This window comes from Candoia aspera, chromosome 4 (assembly GCF_035149785.1).
Source record: "Candoia aspera isolate rCanAsp1 chromosome 4, rCanAsp1.hap2, whole genome shotgun sequence".
In the NCBI taxonomy this organism is placed as follows: Eukaryota; Metazoa; Chordata; class Lepidosauria; order Squamata; family Boidae; genus Candoia; species Candoia aspera.
In genome coordinates, this window is record NC_086156.1 from 86033089 (window position 1) to 86051523 (window position 18435).

At 44.6% G+C, this 18435-nt stretch overlaps 1 protein-coding gene across 1 annotated transcript; it reads left to right on the forward strand.

Moving 5' to 3' along the window:
• The first annotated feature begins 11009 nt into the window (after positions 1–11009).
• Positions 11010–18133, forward strand: LOC134496342 (paired box protein Pax-6-like). Its single transcript, XM_063302074.1, has 7 exons — positions 11010–11028; positions 13061–13294; positions 15292–15374; positions 15485–15644; positions 15960–16060; positions 16190–16331; positions 17801–18133. Exons 1-7 carry the CDS (start codon positions 11010–11012, stop codon positions 17884–17886), a joined length of 825 nt encoding a protein of 274 aa, XP_063158144.1. The 3' UTR covers positions 17887–18133.
• Positions 18134–18435: the final 302 nt, after the last annotated feature.

The following is an 18435-nucleotide window of genomic DNA, read 5'->3' on the forward strand; positions in this document are numbered from 1 at the left end:
AAGGGTCCTGGAGGAAATGGACTATCTGGAACCTTTTTAGTTGGGTTTCAGACCGGGAAAAAAATATGGAGGCAGGATAGATCACACTTGTTGATGACCTCTGGGGGAATGGAGATTGGATGGTGCAACCATTCTGGTTCTCCTTGACCTCTCAGCAGCTTTTGATACCATCAGTCATGGTATCATTCTGGACTGACTGTGGAGATTGGGAGTGAGAGGCACAGTGTTGCAGTGGTTCTCATTCTTCTGTGGCCCACTGGCATTGGCAGGAGAGGAGAGGTTGATTTACAAGCTGCCACAGGGCTTGAAGTTCTCACCCCTCCTGTTTAACAACTACAGTAGCTGGATGAGGTCATCCATCAACACAAGGTCAGGTATCATCAGTACAGGTCAAGTGATGCTGCCAATATTTTGTCCAGGGCTTGAGTAACAAGCTTATGCTCAGCCCTGACATAATTGAGTGACTGTGTATTCATGGCTCTTCCAGGGCCATGGATTTTCTACCTTTAGTTCTGAATGGGGCTGCTGTTCTCCAGACAGACCTGGTACACAGTTTGGGGTTCTCCTGGACTTACAGTTCCTGCTCCAAAAGCAGGTGGCAGCATTAGCTAGACTTATCTATTGCACCAACTGCACTGGTCTCTTGACTGCAAGTCCCTGCTTAGTCGTCTTGTGTGTGACTATTGCAATTAACTCAACATGAGATTGCCCTTAAAGACCTCTTGGAAGCTACAGCTGGTCCAGAATGCAGCAGTGTGAGCAGTTATAGGCATGTCTCAGTACACCCATTTAACATCTCTGCTACACAAGCTGCACTGGTGACCAGTGAGCTTCTGGATGCAATTGAAGGGGCTGACTATCACCAGTAAAGCCCTTCATGGCATAGGGCTTAGTTCTCTGAAGGACTACCTTTGTCCCACTGTTTCCGCCTGTCCCATAAGACCTGACAGAGTGGGCATGCTCCAGATCCCTTCCATTAAGCACTGCCATCTGACAGGAACTAGCAGGTATGCTTTCTTGGTTGAGGCACCTGCCTTCTGGAACAATATCCCCCCAGAGGTTCAACCAGCCCTGCTCTTGCTATCTTTTGAATGAGCTTGACTTTTCCCCCAGGCTCTGGGTTAGTCAGGGGTGTGTCTCCCTCTGAATGCAATAATGCTTAGTATAGTTGTGGTACTGTAGGTTTGTTCCCCTTGGCTTATGGCCATCTCTTATTTTCTTATTTTCTTAACTGATGTAATGTATTTGGATTTTATGTTTAACCTGTTTGCTGCCTAGAGTCACTGTGAGGTGGGCAGCTTTATAAATTTAAATGATAAATAAATAAATATAAACAAGACAAGTTAAGGTCAGAGAGAACTGGCTTGTTTTCTCTCCCACCAGCATCATCACTCTCATCACTGGGTAGGAGAAACCATGGCTCTCCTTAACGTTGGGTGAGACAGTGGCTACCAGTATGGACTGCAGGTTTGCCACCAAGATTCACTGCTTCCCTTTTGCATGCATTGGAAGCACAGTGTAGAGTAGTAGTAGTCAGTCTTAATGAAACTGCTGATGGTTTGTCCTTTTCCTGCTGCTGGGGCCCAAGTAAGATTTGACTTGACTTGACTTGACTTGACTTGTATTTGGTCAAGTGCCATCCAGGCATGACATGGGTAGTAGCCAGGACATTTCAGCAAGGGGAAAATGGTAGATGGAATAAGGAAAAGTGGCAGCAGAGAAGGCACCCCCCTACTCAGTAGAAGTAGCTGATGGACGGCAATAGCAATGAGCAACAGAAAACTGGTGGAATCTTCATTCCATATCAAAATGTATTTATATATTATTAGATATATATCCTGCCTTTATTTTGTACAACTCAAGGCAATGTACATAATGTCCCTCCCTCCTATTTTCCCCACAACAATAACCTTGCGATGTGGGTTGGGCTGAAAGAGAGTGACTGGCCTAAAGTCACCCAGAGAGCTTCTGTGGCTGAAGATGGACTAGAACTCATGGTCTCCCTGTTTCTAATCCAGCACCTTAACCACTGCACCTAGCTTTTTCCTGATGTCAGTCTTCAAACTTTCCTGCTATAGATTTTTTTAAAGGATGGGTCTAGTGGTCTAGTGCTGTTTCACAAGAACAGTGAATATGTGTAAATACGCAATGCATGAAAGTCCTGACTGATGCTTTGGGAACAGCTGGCCAATGTATTGCAGGGGACTCCCTGCAGAAGCCAGGGGTCATGTCAATCCAGCAATACAAAGCAAAATGGGGAGGGATCAGGCATGCTGCAGCTGAAAAGCAGCCAATAGGAGCTGAGCTGATCCTAGTCCCTGACTCTGTCATCACCACGATCGGCTGCTGAAGCACCACAAATCATGTTTGTTGTAAGGCTTATGTCAGGGGAAGATAGGAAGCACCATTAACATCAGATGAGATAAATATGGGAGTTAGACAGCCTCAGTTCCAGGTTGGGGACATGACACAAGCTGTGTAATCAGGATGTGTCCTTGAAGAACGGCTAGCAAGGTATCTTCAATCCCTATCTTCAAGGGGATGTGCAGATGGGCTCTTAGTACAGCATTTTATTTCCCACAGTGCTCAAAAAGCAATACAGGAGAGCAAAAGGCTACTCCAGATTTGCACCCAGGTGCTGTTGTTCAGTACCATTAGCGCCTCTGAATCCTGGGGATATCATACAGTCTTCATGACTGATTGCTTCATTCTCCATGTACTTGTCTAATCTGCTTTTCAAGCCATTTAAATTACTGGCCATCACTATGTTTTCTGGCCTCCAAACCTATATATTGAGGTTCTCCTTGTTCTGTTGGAGAACAAGGAAGAAAATACCTGGCAACTGGTAGTATAGACAGAAAGGCAATAACTGAGGCATCTCACTGTTTTGACATCCAATTAAATGGTTTAAATTAAAATCAAATGAATACATTTAGCAAAAGCAAATGCTGCTGAAAGATCAATGGTTTTTAATTCCAAAGCTAGGTTGCTGGATATGTGGGCTGGTATCCTGAAATACTGTGAACTAGCAGTGGTTAGATGCTGACCGCATGTACAGCAAATGAAATGGTTCATGTAAGAATTTGACTATCTGGGAAGAGAATAAAATCCTGAGGCTGAAAGTCTCACAGGTTAGGTTCATACAGCCACCTAAAGCAGAGTTATCATTTGGTTGGTTTAGCAAGTGGTTGTTCAAGCTATAATAAGAAATTATGGCTTGTAAACAGTTTTCTGGAGCGCATTTTGAATGAAGCAGTCAATTTGTGGCTCATCTGGCAAACCATGATTAAGCAAGGCACAGCTTAACATGATGTTTGAACTAGGTAGCAAACACACACATCTTATTCTTTGGTATGATGTTTTTGCAAGGCTGCTGTTGTACATGAGGATCGGCATAACAAACCTGGACTTTAAAAGTCTGGTTGATCATTAGATGGCAGTAAAGCAATTCAGAAAATGCTAACTTATTCCTTGCTGACATCTTGTGGTCATCCAGATTTTTGCAGTTCATATATGGTCTGCCAACAAGAGGAGACATTTTAACAATAGTTTTCCTCATTAATTTAAAGATGAACATGCTGTTTGTAATTATGTAGTACAACGAAATTTTAATTACTTGTCATGGTGCTGCAAAATTTAAGGTTTCCATTTAAAAAATTCTGTTTGAGACATTTGGAAGTAGAGTGAATTTTTATAATAGGAACAGGGCTGTGTTTCCCCCAGTAGCCACAAAGCTAATCGGCACACTGTTGTGCTAAAATTAAAGGTACCATATTCATGTATGTTCCTCTTTTTGTTAACTTGACTTCTTTTGTCTTCTGTCCTTTTTTAAGATGTGGTTTAAATTATTTGCATATTCACTGACAGTGATGCCATTTCCCTGTTTTACTTATTTGCTTTTTCACAACTGCATTCTGCAAAATCCCAACATCTTTCTTACAACTTTGTTAAAATGCCTTAGATTTCTAATGACTAGCCTACAATGTTATTCAAGAACCTGTAGTTGGATCTCCCCCCACCTTTTTTTTTAAAGTTCAAAGCAACCAGAAAAAGAGCTTCTTACAAGAGCACAGATCTTCAGATGGGCCTCATCTGCTCTTTTTTCAGTTGAGCAAAAAGATTTGAAAGGAAAACTTTAGCATGTTTTCCCAACTGTGATATACTGGAGAAGAAATCATCTCTGACAACACCTGCCCTTTAGCACAACTCTGAACAAGTCAATACTCTGCTTGCTGAATCATGTCTGTGCATGAGAGTATAATGTTGCCACATGTGTCCAGTGCAGGTAACTCTGGAAGAGAGTTGCTGTGTGTAGCACAGTGTAGTTCTGTGCATTGAAGCATGTACCATCATGACACACATCTATACTTAAAATGATATGTGACACATGTACAGTATATATCCTGACATGTGTCACTTGGATTCTCATACAGCATGCCAGGCTAGTCCATTAGGGACTGAACAGTTGGGAAACCCAGCCATTGTCTTAACACGTTGTGCATGAACTAAGACCAATGGTTTATTGGGAGGTTGTTTAATAGCATTATATTACGCTAATTCAGAATTAGGGTTAAATGTGTTGTGCCTGGAAGATTTCTGTACCTTGCATATTATTATGGTTAAAGAGCATGAAGTTCCTAGTTTGGTCTGTGACTATGAATTCCCCTATACTAGTCACGTTTGAGCTATCTCTGATGCTTCAGAGATATCAAACACAGGGCTAGAAATCTGTATACTTTTGAATGCTATCTTTTATAAGATGAGTTGCGTTTGAAAGTCTTCTTGCTGGATAACATATGAATCTCCCTAGTTCAATTTTCAGTACGTTTCTGCCAGTCTATTGAGAAAGGCTGCAGCTCATGGTAGACCACATGCTTTGTGTGGAGAAAATGCTGGGTTCTCCCTGACATCTCAGGCTGGAAAAGATAGACTGCTGCCTAAGGCCCTAAAGATCTGTTGCCGCTTGTCAATATCCTGAATGGCATGGAAGCAACTTCCAATGAGTTGTTTCAGAAAAGGGTCTCCTTGTGATAGTCATGCATTGCTTTTCCTTTGTAAGCAGAATCACCACTGATTTTTACTATTATCAGGTTTAAAGCACTCTTCCTTTATTTTTATCCCATTCTAGTCTATCTACAGCTATTAGTTTGTGAGATAACTCTGGCTGGAGGATGAAGGAAGATCCATTCAGTTCACCTTTGGTGAGATCTTTGCCATCACCCAACATGAAAGCTGTTCCCTCCCCCAGGAAGTGAGCCTCCAGGAATTTACTGTTCCTCCTTGTAAAATTGGAGCCCTCAAGAGCTTACTGTAATAAGCCCATACATCTATTTTCATTTCTTAATTAACACATTTAACCTCACACTGAGTTTGCCCTCAGGCAGTGAAGGCACTCATTCCAAGTGTCTAGAGGTTTCCCTACTGGAAAGGTGTGTACAAGTGGCGTTGTCAAATGAAAACATTGCCCTTAGGATACAGATTCATTTTTCTGTTGTCACGTTCTGGTCAAACTAGTTTCTCCTCTGTCCGTAGAGTTTGTGACCTAGGAACATAAATCAAGACATCAAAAACATGATCACACTGGGAGTGTCAAGTTTTTAAAAATCATGGCAGGGAGCTACAGTGAAGTTTTTAGAGGTTGCTACAACTGTTGTTATTCAGTGCCTAGGTAGGTAAACATGGATGCACAGGAGGAAAGACAGGTAGTAAGATCTCAGAATACCTCTGTGATATATGTTTGTCTCTCGCATTCACGACTAACAAACATTTCACTCACGTGTGGCATTGTTCCATTTGCTCTTTCTTACTTATCCACCAATTTTATCCAGCTCTTTATGCTTGGATCGGCTCCCTTCCTTTCTCTCTTAAGTTTCATGCTCCGAGCTTCCACCCCAAATGTCTTCTCCTGAATATTTAGCCAGGGATAAGGTGAGTGAGAGTGGTGAGGGATGGCCACTCAGAGAGCTTGGGAAGGGCGGGGGGGGGGCGGGTTGAGTGCTAGGAATGTGTGTGTGCGTGTGTGTGCGTGCGTGCTTTGACTAGCACTCAGAACTGCCAAAGGCAGGAATGCTAGCCCATTCGCCGCATGGCATGGGGTGTGGGCTGCCAGGAAGAAGGACTGAACATCAACACTGCCCACCCAACTATGTAAATACAGCTATCGCTTGGGCTTCCAAGCTTCCGCAAACAGCTTTTCATAGGTTGAGGAAACTACGGGTCCCCGGGGTGGAGTATATCTTTGTGGGAAGCTACAAACTTACCAAGCAGAACAAGCAGTAGCCATGTATAAAGAGTGGGTATAGGGAAAGGAGTGGTAAAGATACAATTTGCAGACTACAATTCAGTTCAATTACCTTTTCTAATTCTTCTGACTATGAAGGAAAGGGGATTTATATCCTACTGTTTTACTCCACGACCTTCAGACCAAAGACAGAAAGGGAATCCATTCCTTTCTAAGGAACTGCCGAAGCTGCTTAGACCAGCCCAGTCTATTGGTTCATTGGTCTGATCTCTGCCCACTCTTTCTCAACCTGGAGCTTCTTTCAAACAGTTCAGAGCATGCACATGGCTCCCCTGTCACAAATCATTTAATTCACACAATACTGTGAGGTAGATTAGGCTGAGATGACCTAATGTTACCAGTGCATGACTTTCATACTTAAGTGGCACTTTGAGTCTTCTACCCACAATGCACTTGCTTACAGAGTTAGAGGCCTACTGTGGACATGAAGGAAAATTGTAAAAATAGTAATGTTTTCTTAGTGACCAAAGATGCATTTCCTGATTAAAGAAGCATGGGTCATCTGGAGTTTGAAAATATGACCTAGCAACTGTTGCTTAATTCTGTCTATCTGTCTGTCTGTCTTTCTGCAGGTTTATCCAAGGCAGGGGGTGTGCCCTGCAGCTTGCTGCCCCCCAGGCGGGGGATTTCTATCTACTGACTCTACAGTACCTTCCTTCTTCCTGTCCCTCTGGTCTTCAGCCCCATTCCATGGGGGTGGATGGCATGTATGAGAAGAGCAGAATGCTGAATATACAAAACAGCATGTGGGGTAGTCGTCAAGAGTGGTACCAAGACAGTTTGGTGACAGGACCACTCAACCCTGGTATGAAATTCCTCTGTATATGTGTCTGTATGTGCATGCACAGACAGACAGACAGACAGATGCATTGCCCTTTCCCTCAGGCTTTCTTAGGAGCTAGATAGTTCAATGTGTCCAACTTTGAGACTGGGAATGTAGAGTGGAGAAGCAGAAGGGAATCTCTCTGTTGCTCCAGCCTGCTTTTCCTAGGGTGTGTCTTCTTTTCAGCTTCCAAATAGTCAATTCTGTGCTTTATTATAGCTAAAAGGTATTAAATACAGCCTTCCCAGCCTGGGGGTCCTCTAGATGGGTAGACTTCCAGAATTCTCAGCAATGGCCATGGTAGCCATTCCAGGGGCTGCAAGCATTTCCTCATTAATCACCCTATCCAGCAAACATCTGGGGTGGGCTAAGATCAGCCCACTGCCTTCCCCAACTAAATAAAGTTGCTTGTTCCACCTCCAGGATGGGGCATCCTTTGGCATTCACCAGCACACAAAAATGCCTTGGAGAGTCAATCAAAGGCACTGTAGAAATGTAAATGCTAGCTTGAGCTGTCATCTGGTGCTGCTGCTGACTTCCTCTTGATCAAATAAGCTTCTGAAGGGAATTTGTCCAGGACCATCAAATCTTCTCATATCAAATATCAGTGCTGAGAATGCCCTTGGATTTCCCCTCAAAATCTGGGCTTCCCAGTCCCTATCTCTGCCAAGTAAAACTTTTTTTCACCCAGCATCACACTCTGTCTGATTACTAATTGACTGTTCTACCAACTGAGGAAAAAGCTCACGAGAACTTAGTTCTTATTTTGGGCAAATTCCATAGAAGGAGTGTTTGATGGAGAGGTGAGGAAGGAAGTGCTTTGAATACCCAAGCACATGATTTGCACAGTCTGTGCTTGGATGCTTTGGGGGCTCCAAAAATGGGGCTGGAGATGGCTTTGGAGAAATTAGGCCATAGGTGGCTCCTCACTGCTCTAAATCCAGTTTGCCAAACCATGACTGGGAAGGGGTTCTTGTGCTTATCTTATGCTTGACTGGCATGTGGAATAACCAATGAGATTGGGCAGGCCTGAGGTTTGATACAGCATGGCTTTCTTGCCTGCCAAAATGGAAGATCTACACTTCTCGGCATCACCTTCCTAGATGCTCTAGAGGGCACTGGTGAGTCACATCAGAATATCCAGAGGTTATCACAAATTAAAAGGAAATCTTAATGCTAAATGAAACTTCAAAGGCAGTGTATCATTGAATTCTCCTTCCTGAAAGTGAACAAAAGAGAACAAATTCTTTCACGCCTGGCTTAAGGGTTTTCTGGAGCAACTGACAGGCCACTGTGGGAAGTAACAGTAAATTAGGAGGACTCATTTTATTTTCTTACAGACCTCAAGCAATTACTCCAAATTACTTTCAATTAGAATAATGTGGGCTAATTATCCAATGGATGAGGCAACGTAATAGGTATCTCGCACATCCTCCAATTTATTATTTGGTCCTTAAGAATTCTTCAAAGCTCACTTTTCAGTAAAGTGTGTTGCTAGTTCTCATTGCAAGAGAGAGTTGAGCATTTGTTTCTTGGTAGTAAACTTTAGGGAGCAGCAGCAAAGAGGTGTACCTTCTTTTCGACCCCAAAGTGAATGGGGAAAAGAGTGTTACGCCCTGAACTGAAACATTGTCCACTGAGTGTTAATGAATGGGCACACAGTTTATATTTTAAGGCTGGAAATAGAGGGCCCTCAATGAACCTTAGCAGCTGACTTCAGAATCAAAGCTAAGGGCATTAGCACATATGACAAGAAGGTAGTGGGACCCTTCTCCGTAAGATAATTTAATATGCCTACTAGAGTTGAGCATTGTGTACCTAGCAGTATCTAGACAGGGTTATCCATGGAAGCAGTCAAAAAGGTCAAGATGGCAGTCATGATCATGCCACTGAAGCTCTCTCCCTTCTTACATATGTAAAATGGGTGGGGCTTTCATTGTATGGTTGTGGTGCCTTGACTTTTTTGATCCCCTCCCGTTCATACAGCCCAGTAGATACATACTGTGGCTCTTTGCACTGCACCCTTCATAGTCTCTGCTGAGATTCAGAAGGACCCCTTTGCTTTCTGAAAGACTCTTACCTATCTGTGGGTAAGTAGGGGGGAAAATGGAATGTAAATCAGAAATATCTACAGATCAAAAACTAATTAAAAAGCTGTAGTGGTGTTACTACATTGAGTCTTCTGCCCACTCACCAAGGGACTTTCCCCACAGCTGAGCTGACATGTTCTCCATCCTCCTTGACACAGCAGAAAAAAAATACCAGCATGAACTTTGCTGTCCCCTTGCCAATCCCTCTCCTGCTTCTCTCACATCTGTTCCCAGATGTTGCCAGTCACCTGACTTCCTTCCAAGGTAATTGGTGACAAAAAGCCTAACAGGTGCTATACACCTTGAGACTATCCCTGTCTCCCAAAAAGCTAGAATAATCAATTTCCTTGAAAACATGCCTGATGATTGATTGTATTGTGTGATCTGGCCTGGAGGCCCATAGACAATCCTGCCCATGTGGAACCTGGGATAGACATCCTTATGGACGTGGCCTAATTCCTGATGCCTTTGATTGGTTTTGCCCAACCTGGAACATTCAGAGGGCCTGGAGCAGAAGTACCAGAATCCCTAGCCAACACAACTTGCAGTTCCTGAGAATAATTACTCAAGACGCTTGTAAATTGACTGGTCTGGGAAGGCTGTTAGCTGCCACATGTGTGCACATCCTATTCTGATGTTCTCAGTCCCATTATATGACCCACATCCATGGAGAAAGCCCTGGCTGTTGTGGTTGCCAAGGCATAAAAGCAGGCAGTCCTCCTTCCGCCCAACTTCTCCATTTGTGCTGATTTTTAGATACAGTTCAAGGCCTTCTCTCCCCGCACTTCCCTTCTCTCCTCTACCTCACCACCCCAACCCTCCTGCCCCATTTCCCCTTTGGGTGTATGCAAGTGTGTTTCCTCCCTTTGCATTTTGCAGAGATATCTCAGCAAAAATAGAACTGAGGGGGATATGGGAGGATGCAGGGGGGAGAGGCAGGCTGGTTGAGGTGGTGTTGTGGGGGGTGACAACCCTGTATCTGGGCCAGGGCCAAGCAGAAATATTCTTCACCAACAAGGCCTTTTGGATCTCATTGCTGCAGGGGCTGCAAACAGTTAGAAGAATCATGGGGAGGGAGAAGGCCGTGTCACCTCACATTAAGGCACTCTGGCTGATGCTGTGGCTTTGCGTTGCCTGCGGAGATCCGAGTGCCTGGCTTTGCAGAAGCACAGAAAGGTCATTGCTCAGGCTAGAGCTCCCCTTAGATAAAAGGTTAAGCTCTTATGGGTTCCCCAAACCCCCAGTTGCCACCCATCCATTACCCACAGGCTCCAAGTCCCCAAACAGCCATCCCCAGGTTCCCTGCAGCCTCTATTGTGGGCCAACCAGGAAGAAACCTTCCTATCTCAAAGAGACCAAGATTCCCACGGTACACATCAGATACACAAAAACTGCATGGGAAATGAAGGCTTCTTCCATTCAACCCCCTGCCCCCTTTCTGCCAGAGAGACCGAGACCATCTCCATCCCGTTCGTTGTCCCTTCTGGTCTCGAGTCACCATGCATGCATTACATTTTGTGTGTCGTGTGTCATGGGTGGGGGTGGGGGGAGTAAGGATGGTTCTGCCCCCACTACAGCGAACTAGAACGAAGAATCTATCTCCACGGCGTGTGTGCAGTCATGGATTAACGATTTCTTAACACACACTATTCATTGACTCTTTAGAAACTATTAATAAACAGTTGTCACACCACAGAGTCAGACAGGAAGAAGGGAAGGCTGGGGGTGAGGGCAGGGGCGGGGGGGGGGGAGCAAGCTAAGAAGCCAGAGGAGAGTGTCAGTCTTCCATCGCGGGATGAAACTGGGGGCAGCACGTGAGGTCAGGACTGAGGGGACCTAGCAACCACAGGCCAGATTTCTCTTGTAGCAACCCTGACTGGAAACAGTTAATTCAAAGAGAGAGTCGGGCAGAGTTCTGATTAAGAATATTTGCTATAAAGAAGGTTAAGGCTATGGCACAGGAATTCCAGTGAATATACTTTCAAATGAGAAACCCATACATAGGCAATTTGGAGGGGGGGGAGATTCTGGTTTGTTTTCTCGTCCTTCCTCTGTGTGAAGGAGAGGTGCTTCACTCTTTGAGGAAGGTGAGGCGGCCTGTATCTGTTGATTATTTGGAAACTGGCTGGTAGGCTTCTTAGCAGTGTGAGAACCAGCTCTCACATCACCAGGGCTGCATCTAGGCTCAAGGACAGTTGTGCCTGCAGGATCTTGCTGCAGAAGGGTGGCATCACCCTGCAGAATCCACCCTTTTTTATATGTGCGTGCAACATTGGGCCCACCGACGAAAGGAGCAGGACTTGCGCTGCAAGGCTACTTTTGTCAGTTGGTCTCCCCTTGTCCCTTCCTGTAGATACGGTTGTTCAAGCATGCCCCAAGCAAAAGTGCCCATCTTCCTTCTGTGAGTCCAATCTTTGTAACCACGGGCAAGGGGCGGTCACAGCGGTGTTCTAAGCAGCACTGGGTAGTTGTATCAAGCCACCCTTTTAATTCCCCACAATGCTCCAAAACTCCCTCACACCCAAAGCTACTGATGGCTATACCCATTGACTCTGACTTGAAGGCAGAGCATTGTGGGAAATTAAAATGGAGGCTTGGCCCAGTTGCTTGTGGCTTGGACCATGCTAAAATTGACGTGGAGCTGAACAAATGCTCAGGGATACCAACACTGACCCTAGATGCCTCTCTTAAGACTTTCCAGCAGTCCATTCTTTTAAATCCCAAGAGCCTCAAGAACTTCCTTAGATGTCTCTGAAATGGTGCAAGGCTTTACATTCTGTACTAAAATCTCATGATCTGTAGTTGGAGCAAAATTATGGAGATTTCTTTCATGTCTGAGTTTGGTGAGTTTGCAAAAGAACATGAGTTGGGTAGGATATCCCTCAACTGGACCCTAGTCTTATGGAGGAAAGGGGAGTCTGGAAAAGAGAAGAAGAGGTTGGGAATGGAAGGAAAGCTGTTGTGCTTGAACATAGGAGTTCAAATGGATCCCCACTCAAGCAGTACCTTGTGGCTACATTTTTCTTTTTTCCTTTTGCAGTCAGGATGCTTCCGCACCAGATATTGTACAAACTGGTCAGCACATGAACCCTGGTCAGTGGTGGTTGAGGGTGCCCCGACTCTCTCATTAGAGCAAACTGCTATGCAGGAGACAGGAGCCATTTGGAATAGGAGAACAGGCAAAGAAAGTGAACTATCTTCACATCAGCACAGTTATGCAGGGTAGTTACGGCAGTGAGTCCATTTCTTTCCAGCTCAGCTGCAGTTCAGCAGGAAACACACGGAGTCCGAATCCCCAGCAGAAGCTCTGGGGGAACACTCTGAGCCCCCATGCTTTGCATATATTTCTGATGCTGAACACAACAGACACACAGCTGGGGAGGGGGCTAGCTTGATGCTAATTTTCATGCTCTCATCTTGGTCAGCAGAAGGGAGCGCTGGTTGGCTCCTGCAGCGTTTAAAGACTGGGGCTGGTGATAAGTCACCATAAGTCAGTTCAAAATGTTTCTGAGGGCTTGGAGAGACAGTTTGGTGCAGTGGTTAGGCACAAAAGCCAGCTGGGTGATTTGGGGCCACTCGTTCTCAGCCCAATCTATCTCACAGTGTTGTTGTTGTGGGGCAAACAAAAAGAGAGCACATTACTACATCACCTTGAGTTGTACAAATTAAGGCAGGATATAAATCTAATACTGTAAATAAATAAGTAAAAACAGCAACGTGGAAAGGATCACTCTCCTTCCATCTCTGCTCCAATTTCTAAACCATCAGTTTCTCACCTGAGAACTTACTGTCATAGAGGACTACAACTCCCATGCCTCATAGTCAATGCATCACACTGTCAAGCAGATCTGAAGAGCACCAGGTTGGGGAAGGCTGTTATTAACTCTACCCTGCACATTGTTCTCCACTCTACCTCCCCAGACAGCTGTCAGCAGCTGGAAAGTAGTTTGGATTCTGAGCACCCCCAAGGTGGTAGCAGCCAAGATCTGGATGAGTCCCAAATCCATTTGCAGCTGAAGCGCAAACTGCAAAGAAACCGAACTTCTTTTACCCAGGAGCAAATAGAGGCACTGGAGAAAGGTAAGGCAAGGAGGAAGCAGGGGTTGTTCTCTAATGCCAGGTGTGGTGGCCAGTTGGGTGGAATTTCATCTCTGGGGTAATTTGAACAGGAGGTTGTCAAATTAGGAGTGGGGGATGTCATTGGTTTTACAGCCAGCATGCATATGTGCCCTATTGCATTCTATGCCAGTGCACTAAGAGGCTGATTCAAACAAACAAGTAATACTTTGCTAGCATGTGGCATTTGCCTTTAATAAACAGTGTGAGAAGAGGTTAGTAACTTTTGCTGTACAGTCTTCCCAGGTACCGGCTGCCATATCACAGACATCGCCAATCCATCAGGCACAGACACGCAGCTCAAGAGAGCCAGCTGCACAGTTGCACTGCCTTTGAAGTCACCAGGCAGGTGAACCCTGAGGATCTCAGAAGCAGAGGAAGTTGCCTTTGATTGCATCAGAACATCAGCCCATCTAAGCTAGTATTATTGACACTGGCTGGCAGTGGCTCTCCAAGGCTTCGCATAGGAATTTCGCATAGGAATTTTTCTACTTCTAACCTGGAGATACCAGAGAATAAATCTGAGGATTTTGCTAAAGGCAGGATGCATCTGTCCAGCTGTCAGAGTTCAGCATTCAGGCACAATAGGTGCTGAACGCAAAACTCAAACATGTAGAAATAGAAAGTTAGATAGAGGAATGCTGAGATTAGGAATGTGAAACTGAAGCAGCAAGTAAGCACTTCCTGCATTCCAAAGAGACTGGGATTGTTTGGGAAGAACTTATCAAAGGAGAACAGACTGAGGCCCTTAGCTGTGACCTGCTTTGTGATCACCTATTCTATTATCCTAATAAAGGCTTTTATCCTATCCTTAGTGCTTATGGCAAAAGTTCTTAGGCAATAGAATTAGGGCATTACAGACCTCACACCAACAAAAGTTGCATCCATGGAATCGATGCCATCTGATGCAGGTTTTACAATCACTCAGATGTCTACATGTTGACCGTGCAAAGGCAAAGGTTGTGGGAAATCCTTTCAGTAGAGTGGCAGACATGCTATACAGGAATCACAGAATATTAGACAGCACTAGATTACACATAGTTATTTCACTGACTCCCTCCAACCTCTTTGTTAGGACATTGCTTTGAAACAACTGTGACTTACTGTTTAGAGGCATATTTTATTTTGTTTCCAAAACCCAGACACTGGTATTTTTTTTTAAGTAAGAGTAGCTGCGTATGTTCAGAGGGGTTCTACTAATTGTGTCAGATTATTTTAAAGTCCAGAGTGGGTAATCCCATGTCAAGGTGCTCCAAGACAAAATGGGGATGGGAAGGGAAAAGACATGCGTGGCCATCCGGTGGGCATAAGCAGTATTGCAGCCTATGTACTAAGCTGCTTTTTTTGCCATGTGCTATAAGCCATGCCATTTATAAATCATGCATTGTACTAGAAGCATAGAATGCAATAGATCTGCGTTTTTCAAACTGGGCGACTTTAAGATGTGTGGACTTCAACTCTCTTCTGGCTGGGGTATTCTGGAAGTTGAAGTCCACACATCTTAAAGTCCACACAGTTTGAAAAATACTGCAATAGATAGTTTTAGGAATGTAGGGTTTCCAAAGGATATGGCTCCTAGAGCAAAAATGAAAGAAGAGGGCTGGTGTGGACAGTAAATGGGCAGCACTGGACATAACATTTGCAGTATTGTTGAATTCCAGTGGAAGTCCGAGAGCTGGGGTGATCAGATGATAGCCTAATATTGAAGGAAGTCTATCTTTTTAATACATATTCTGCTGCTGGTCCCTATGAGTGTACTAGAAGGATGGAGAATCACATATGAAACAACTGTACTTTGGAATCTGAGCATCAACGTGACAAGGGGAAGCATGTACCCCTAAGGTGTCTTCTAGAGTGTGAATGAGCTTGCAAATATTATTTGATTAAGAACTGTAAGTGTTAGGTAAAGAGGAAGATCTGTCTTCAACATTTTGATACCTGCCTACTGACATCTCCTTCAGAATTTGAGCGTACTCATTACCCTGATGTCTTTGCCCGTGAACGCTTGGCAGCAAAAATTGATCTCCCCGAAGCCCGGATCCAGGTAAATGAGGTGGCCTTGTAGCAGTTTACAAGAGACAAATGGGTAGGGGCTATCTAACATTGCATTCCCTGTTATCTTGGGCAATCAAGTCCCTTTCCTAATTTTTCCAGGTCTGGTTCTCCAACCGCAGAGCTAAATGGCGTCGGGAAGAGAAACTGCGGAACCAGAGGCGCCAAGCAGGTGGCACTGGGGGGCACCTGATCATAAACAGCAGTCTTGGCACTGTGGGCAGTGCTGTCTACCAGTCACTCCCCCAGCCTGTAGGGTCAGGTGAGGGCCCTGTCCCCAACCAGCTCATTCATTCCCCGCCTGTTCCTGGGGTCTTCCTAAGAGGCATAATTCAGCAGGGTGCCATGTACCCTTTGGAAACATTGGTATTGTTAGCTCTTTTTAGATTTTGGACTTAAAAGATCACCTGTTTGCAGAATAATGCCTGTTATTCATTCATTGCAAAAACTGGTAAGTCAGCTGAGCTGCTTTTAAGGCATACCTCCTCATTCTGCTGAATGGTTCTTGGACTATTGCTTAATTTGCTGCCTTGATGGCTCCCCTGTCCTCTATCACCTATCTCTTCTTCTTTTTCAGGTGCTATGTTGGGCCATACAGAAAGTGTCCTCAGCAACACCTATGGTTCTCTTCCACCTTTGCCCCCCTTCTCCATGGCCAACAACAGCCTCCCTATTCAGGTGAGTTAAAAGGAACAAGACAATTCTTGACTAGTGCCAGGTGGGGTTTGCAGATGACTGATGCTGACTCGCCAGCAATATTAATATCCTTTTTTGTTTCCCTGTTGCATATTCTTTGGCACTCATTAGCAGGCAGTGCCCCCTGTTGCCAGCCAGACTTCGTCTTATTCCTGCATGCTCCCTGGCAGCCCGTCGGTGAGAAGTTATGATTCATATGCGCCCTCCCAGCTCCCCTCTCATAGTCTGAACTCCAGCAGTGGGACCTCTACCGGTAATGGAATAGGCACACGGCAAGTGGGATTGGGATGGGGCGTGATGGAAGCAGAGCACTTGGTATGGGGGCTATGCAGAACTGATAGTGAGAAAACTTGGCAGGAGGAACTGGGCAATCATAATGGCCATAGCAAATAAAAAGATGTATGAAATGCCAGCAGAGAAGATGGAAATCTGGGAAGTGATTTACTTAACCTGGGGTAGGTAGAAGATGTCTGCTTGGGTGAATTTCTGAAAATCTTAGTTTTAATGTATTTTAAAAACAAAAGATAGGAAGCCTATTTCTAGCCTCATGGTCATGGAGAAATGATTAAACATGTGCTAGTTTCATTTTTCTTTCATTAAGGGCAATACTTACTCATCAAGCATAATTTTAGCTACCGCATTGGGTGACAGAGTGTTCCTTTATAGAGACCACAAGGCAATTTTCAGCCTCAGGAAAGATAAAAAGGAAAAGAAGTGAACAAGAAAAGTCGAAGTCTGCTAAAAGAAATTGGGCAAAGAGAGAAATTGCTTTTGAGAAACAAATTTGCTACTTCATCCCAGTTTAGATGGGAAGGGATGGTTATTATTGTTGTTGTAGTTGTTGTTATTATTATTTCCTCCAACCTTATAACCAAATAGAATACACAGAATCATCTTTAATGCTCTTCACCTTGTTGTGTGAGTTTTTCAGCAGCTCTCTAAGACTCACTCTAGCAATTCTTAGCGCTCAAAGCAGCATAATTATGAATGGGATTTTGGCTGCAAATTGCCTATTTTATTTTTTTCAATTCATTTTTTTCAACTCATTGTTACTAAAAGATACTAGTATCTTTGTGGGAAAAATGGGAAGGGAAGGGAGAAGAAAGAAAGAAAGAAAGAAAGAGAGAGAGAGAGAGAGAGAGAGAGAGAGAGAGAGAGAGAGAGAGAAAGAAAGAAAGAGAAAGCAAGCAAGCTATGACTTTATGAAGTGGAAAGCCTGCTTCTATGTATGTATCCATCCACCTGGATCTGGGCTTAAAGCAAGAGTGTTTTCTGGTAAAAGTAGAGGCTCTTAGAGATGTATATTTCATCTCCTTCCTGATGCAAACAGCAGATGGTGTTTGGATCTGCCCGTCCTCTTAAACAGTTGTTAAGAATGCAGCTGTGGCAACCGATGAACACATTTTATTCCAGAGTCCCAGAAATTTATCTGTGGTTCTGCCACCTCTCTAGCCTTTGAAGAAGCAACCTTGTGTTGCCTTTTCTACCTTCAGAGACACCTCTAGGGAACCCAAAAGAGCCTTGGCAGTGTGTGAACAGGAGACATTATTGCAACAGGATTGTTCAACTTGCTTCAGTTCTTGTGCCCGACTTCCACCCTCCCTTTCCTAAAGTTGCTGAGCTGAAAAGCCTGGATTCAGAATCTTCCACTCTGTAACATTCGGGGAGGATTTCCACCCACCCACCGACCCATCCCCCCTGACAATTTGTCTCTCTTTCTAGGGTTAATCTCTCCGGGAGTGTCAGTTCCTGTTCAAGTCCCAGGCGGGGACTCTGATCTTGCCCAGTATTGGCCACGACTGCAATGAACATGAAAGTGGAGGAGGAAAAAAACAAACAAGCCAAAAGGAAGGGAAGGTTAATGGAGAGAAAAGGGCTTTTCCTCTGCAAGGGGAAATATGGGAGTGGGTGAAAAAATCTCTGGGAGGGGACAGTAGAGAGGGAGAGCTTCCCTGCCCTTCCCCCTTTCTGTCTCTAAGTTAGGCAACTGTATCTGTCTTGGTTCTAAAGCAGTGTTTCTCAACCTGGGCAACTTGACGACGTGTGGACTTCAGCTCCCAGAATTCCCCAGCCAGCCATGCTGGCTGGGGAATTCTGGGAGCTGAAGTCCACACGTCGTCAAGTTGCTCAGGTTGAAAAGCACTGTTCTAAAGCTTCTGTTGCTTTTCTCAACGTCTGTATGCACCTACAGCCACTCCATTGCCTTCCTTTGCCCAGTTGGCACTCTGTCCCATGAGTCTCCTTTTCCCTCCTCTTGTTTGGCTCTAGAGGTATCTGCAAGGTCTGGTCAAAGAAGCCAAGATGGAGGCCATGCTTCAATCACACTGCTGCATCTTCCATCTTGACTTTATTTTACC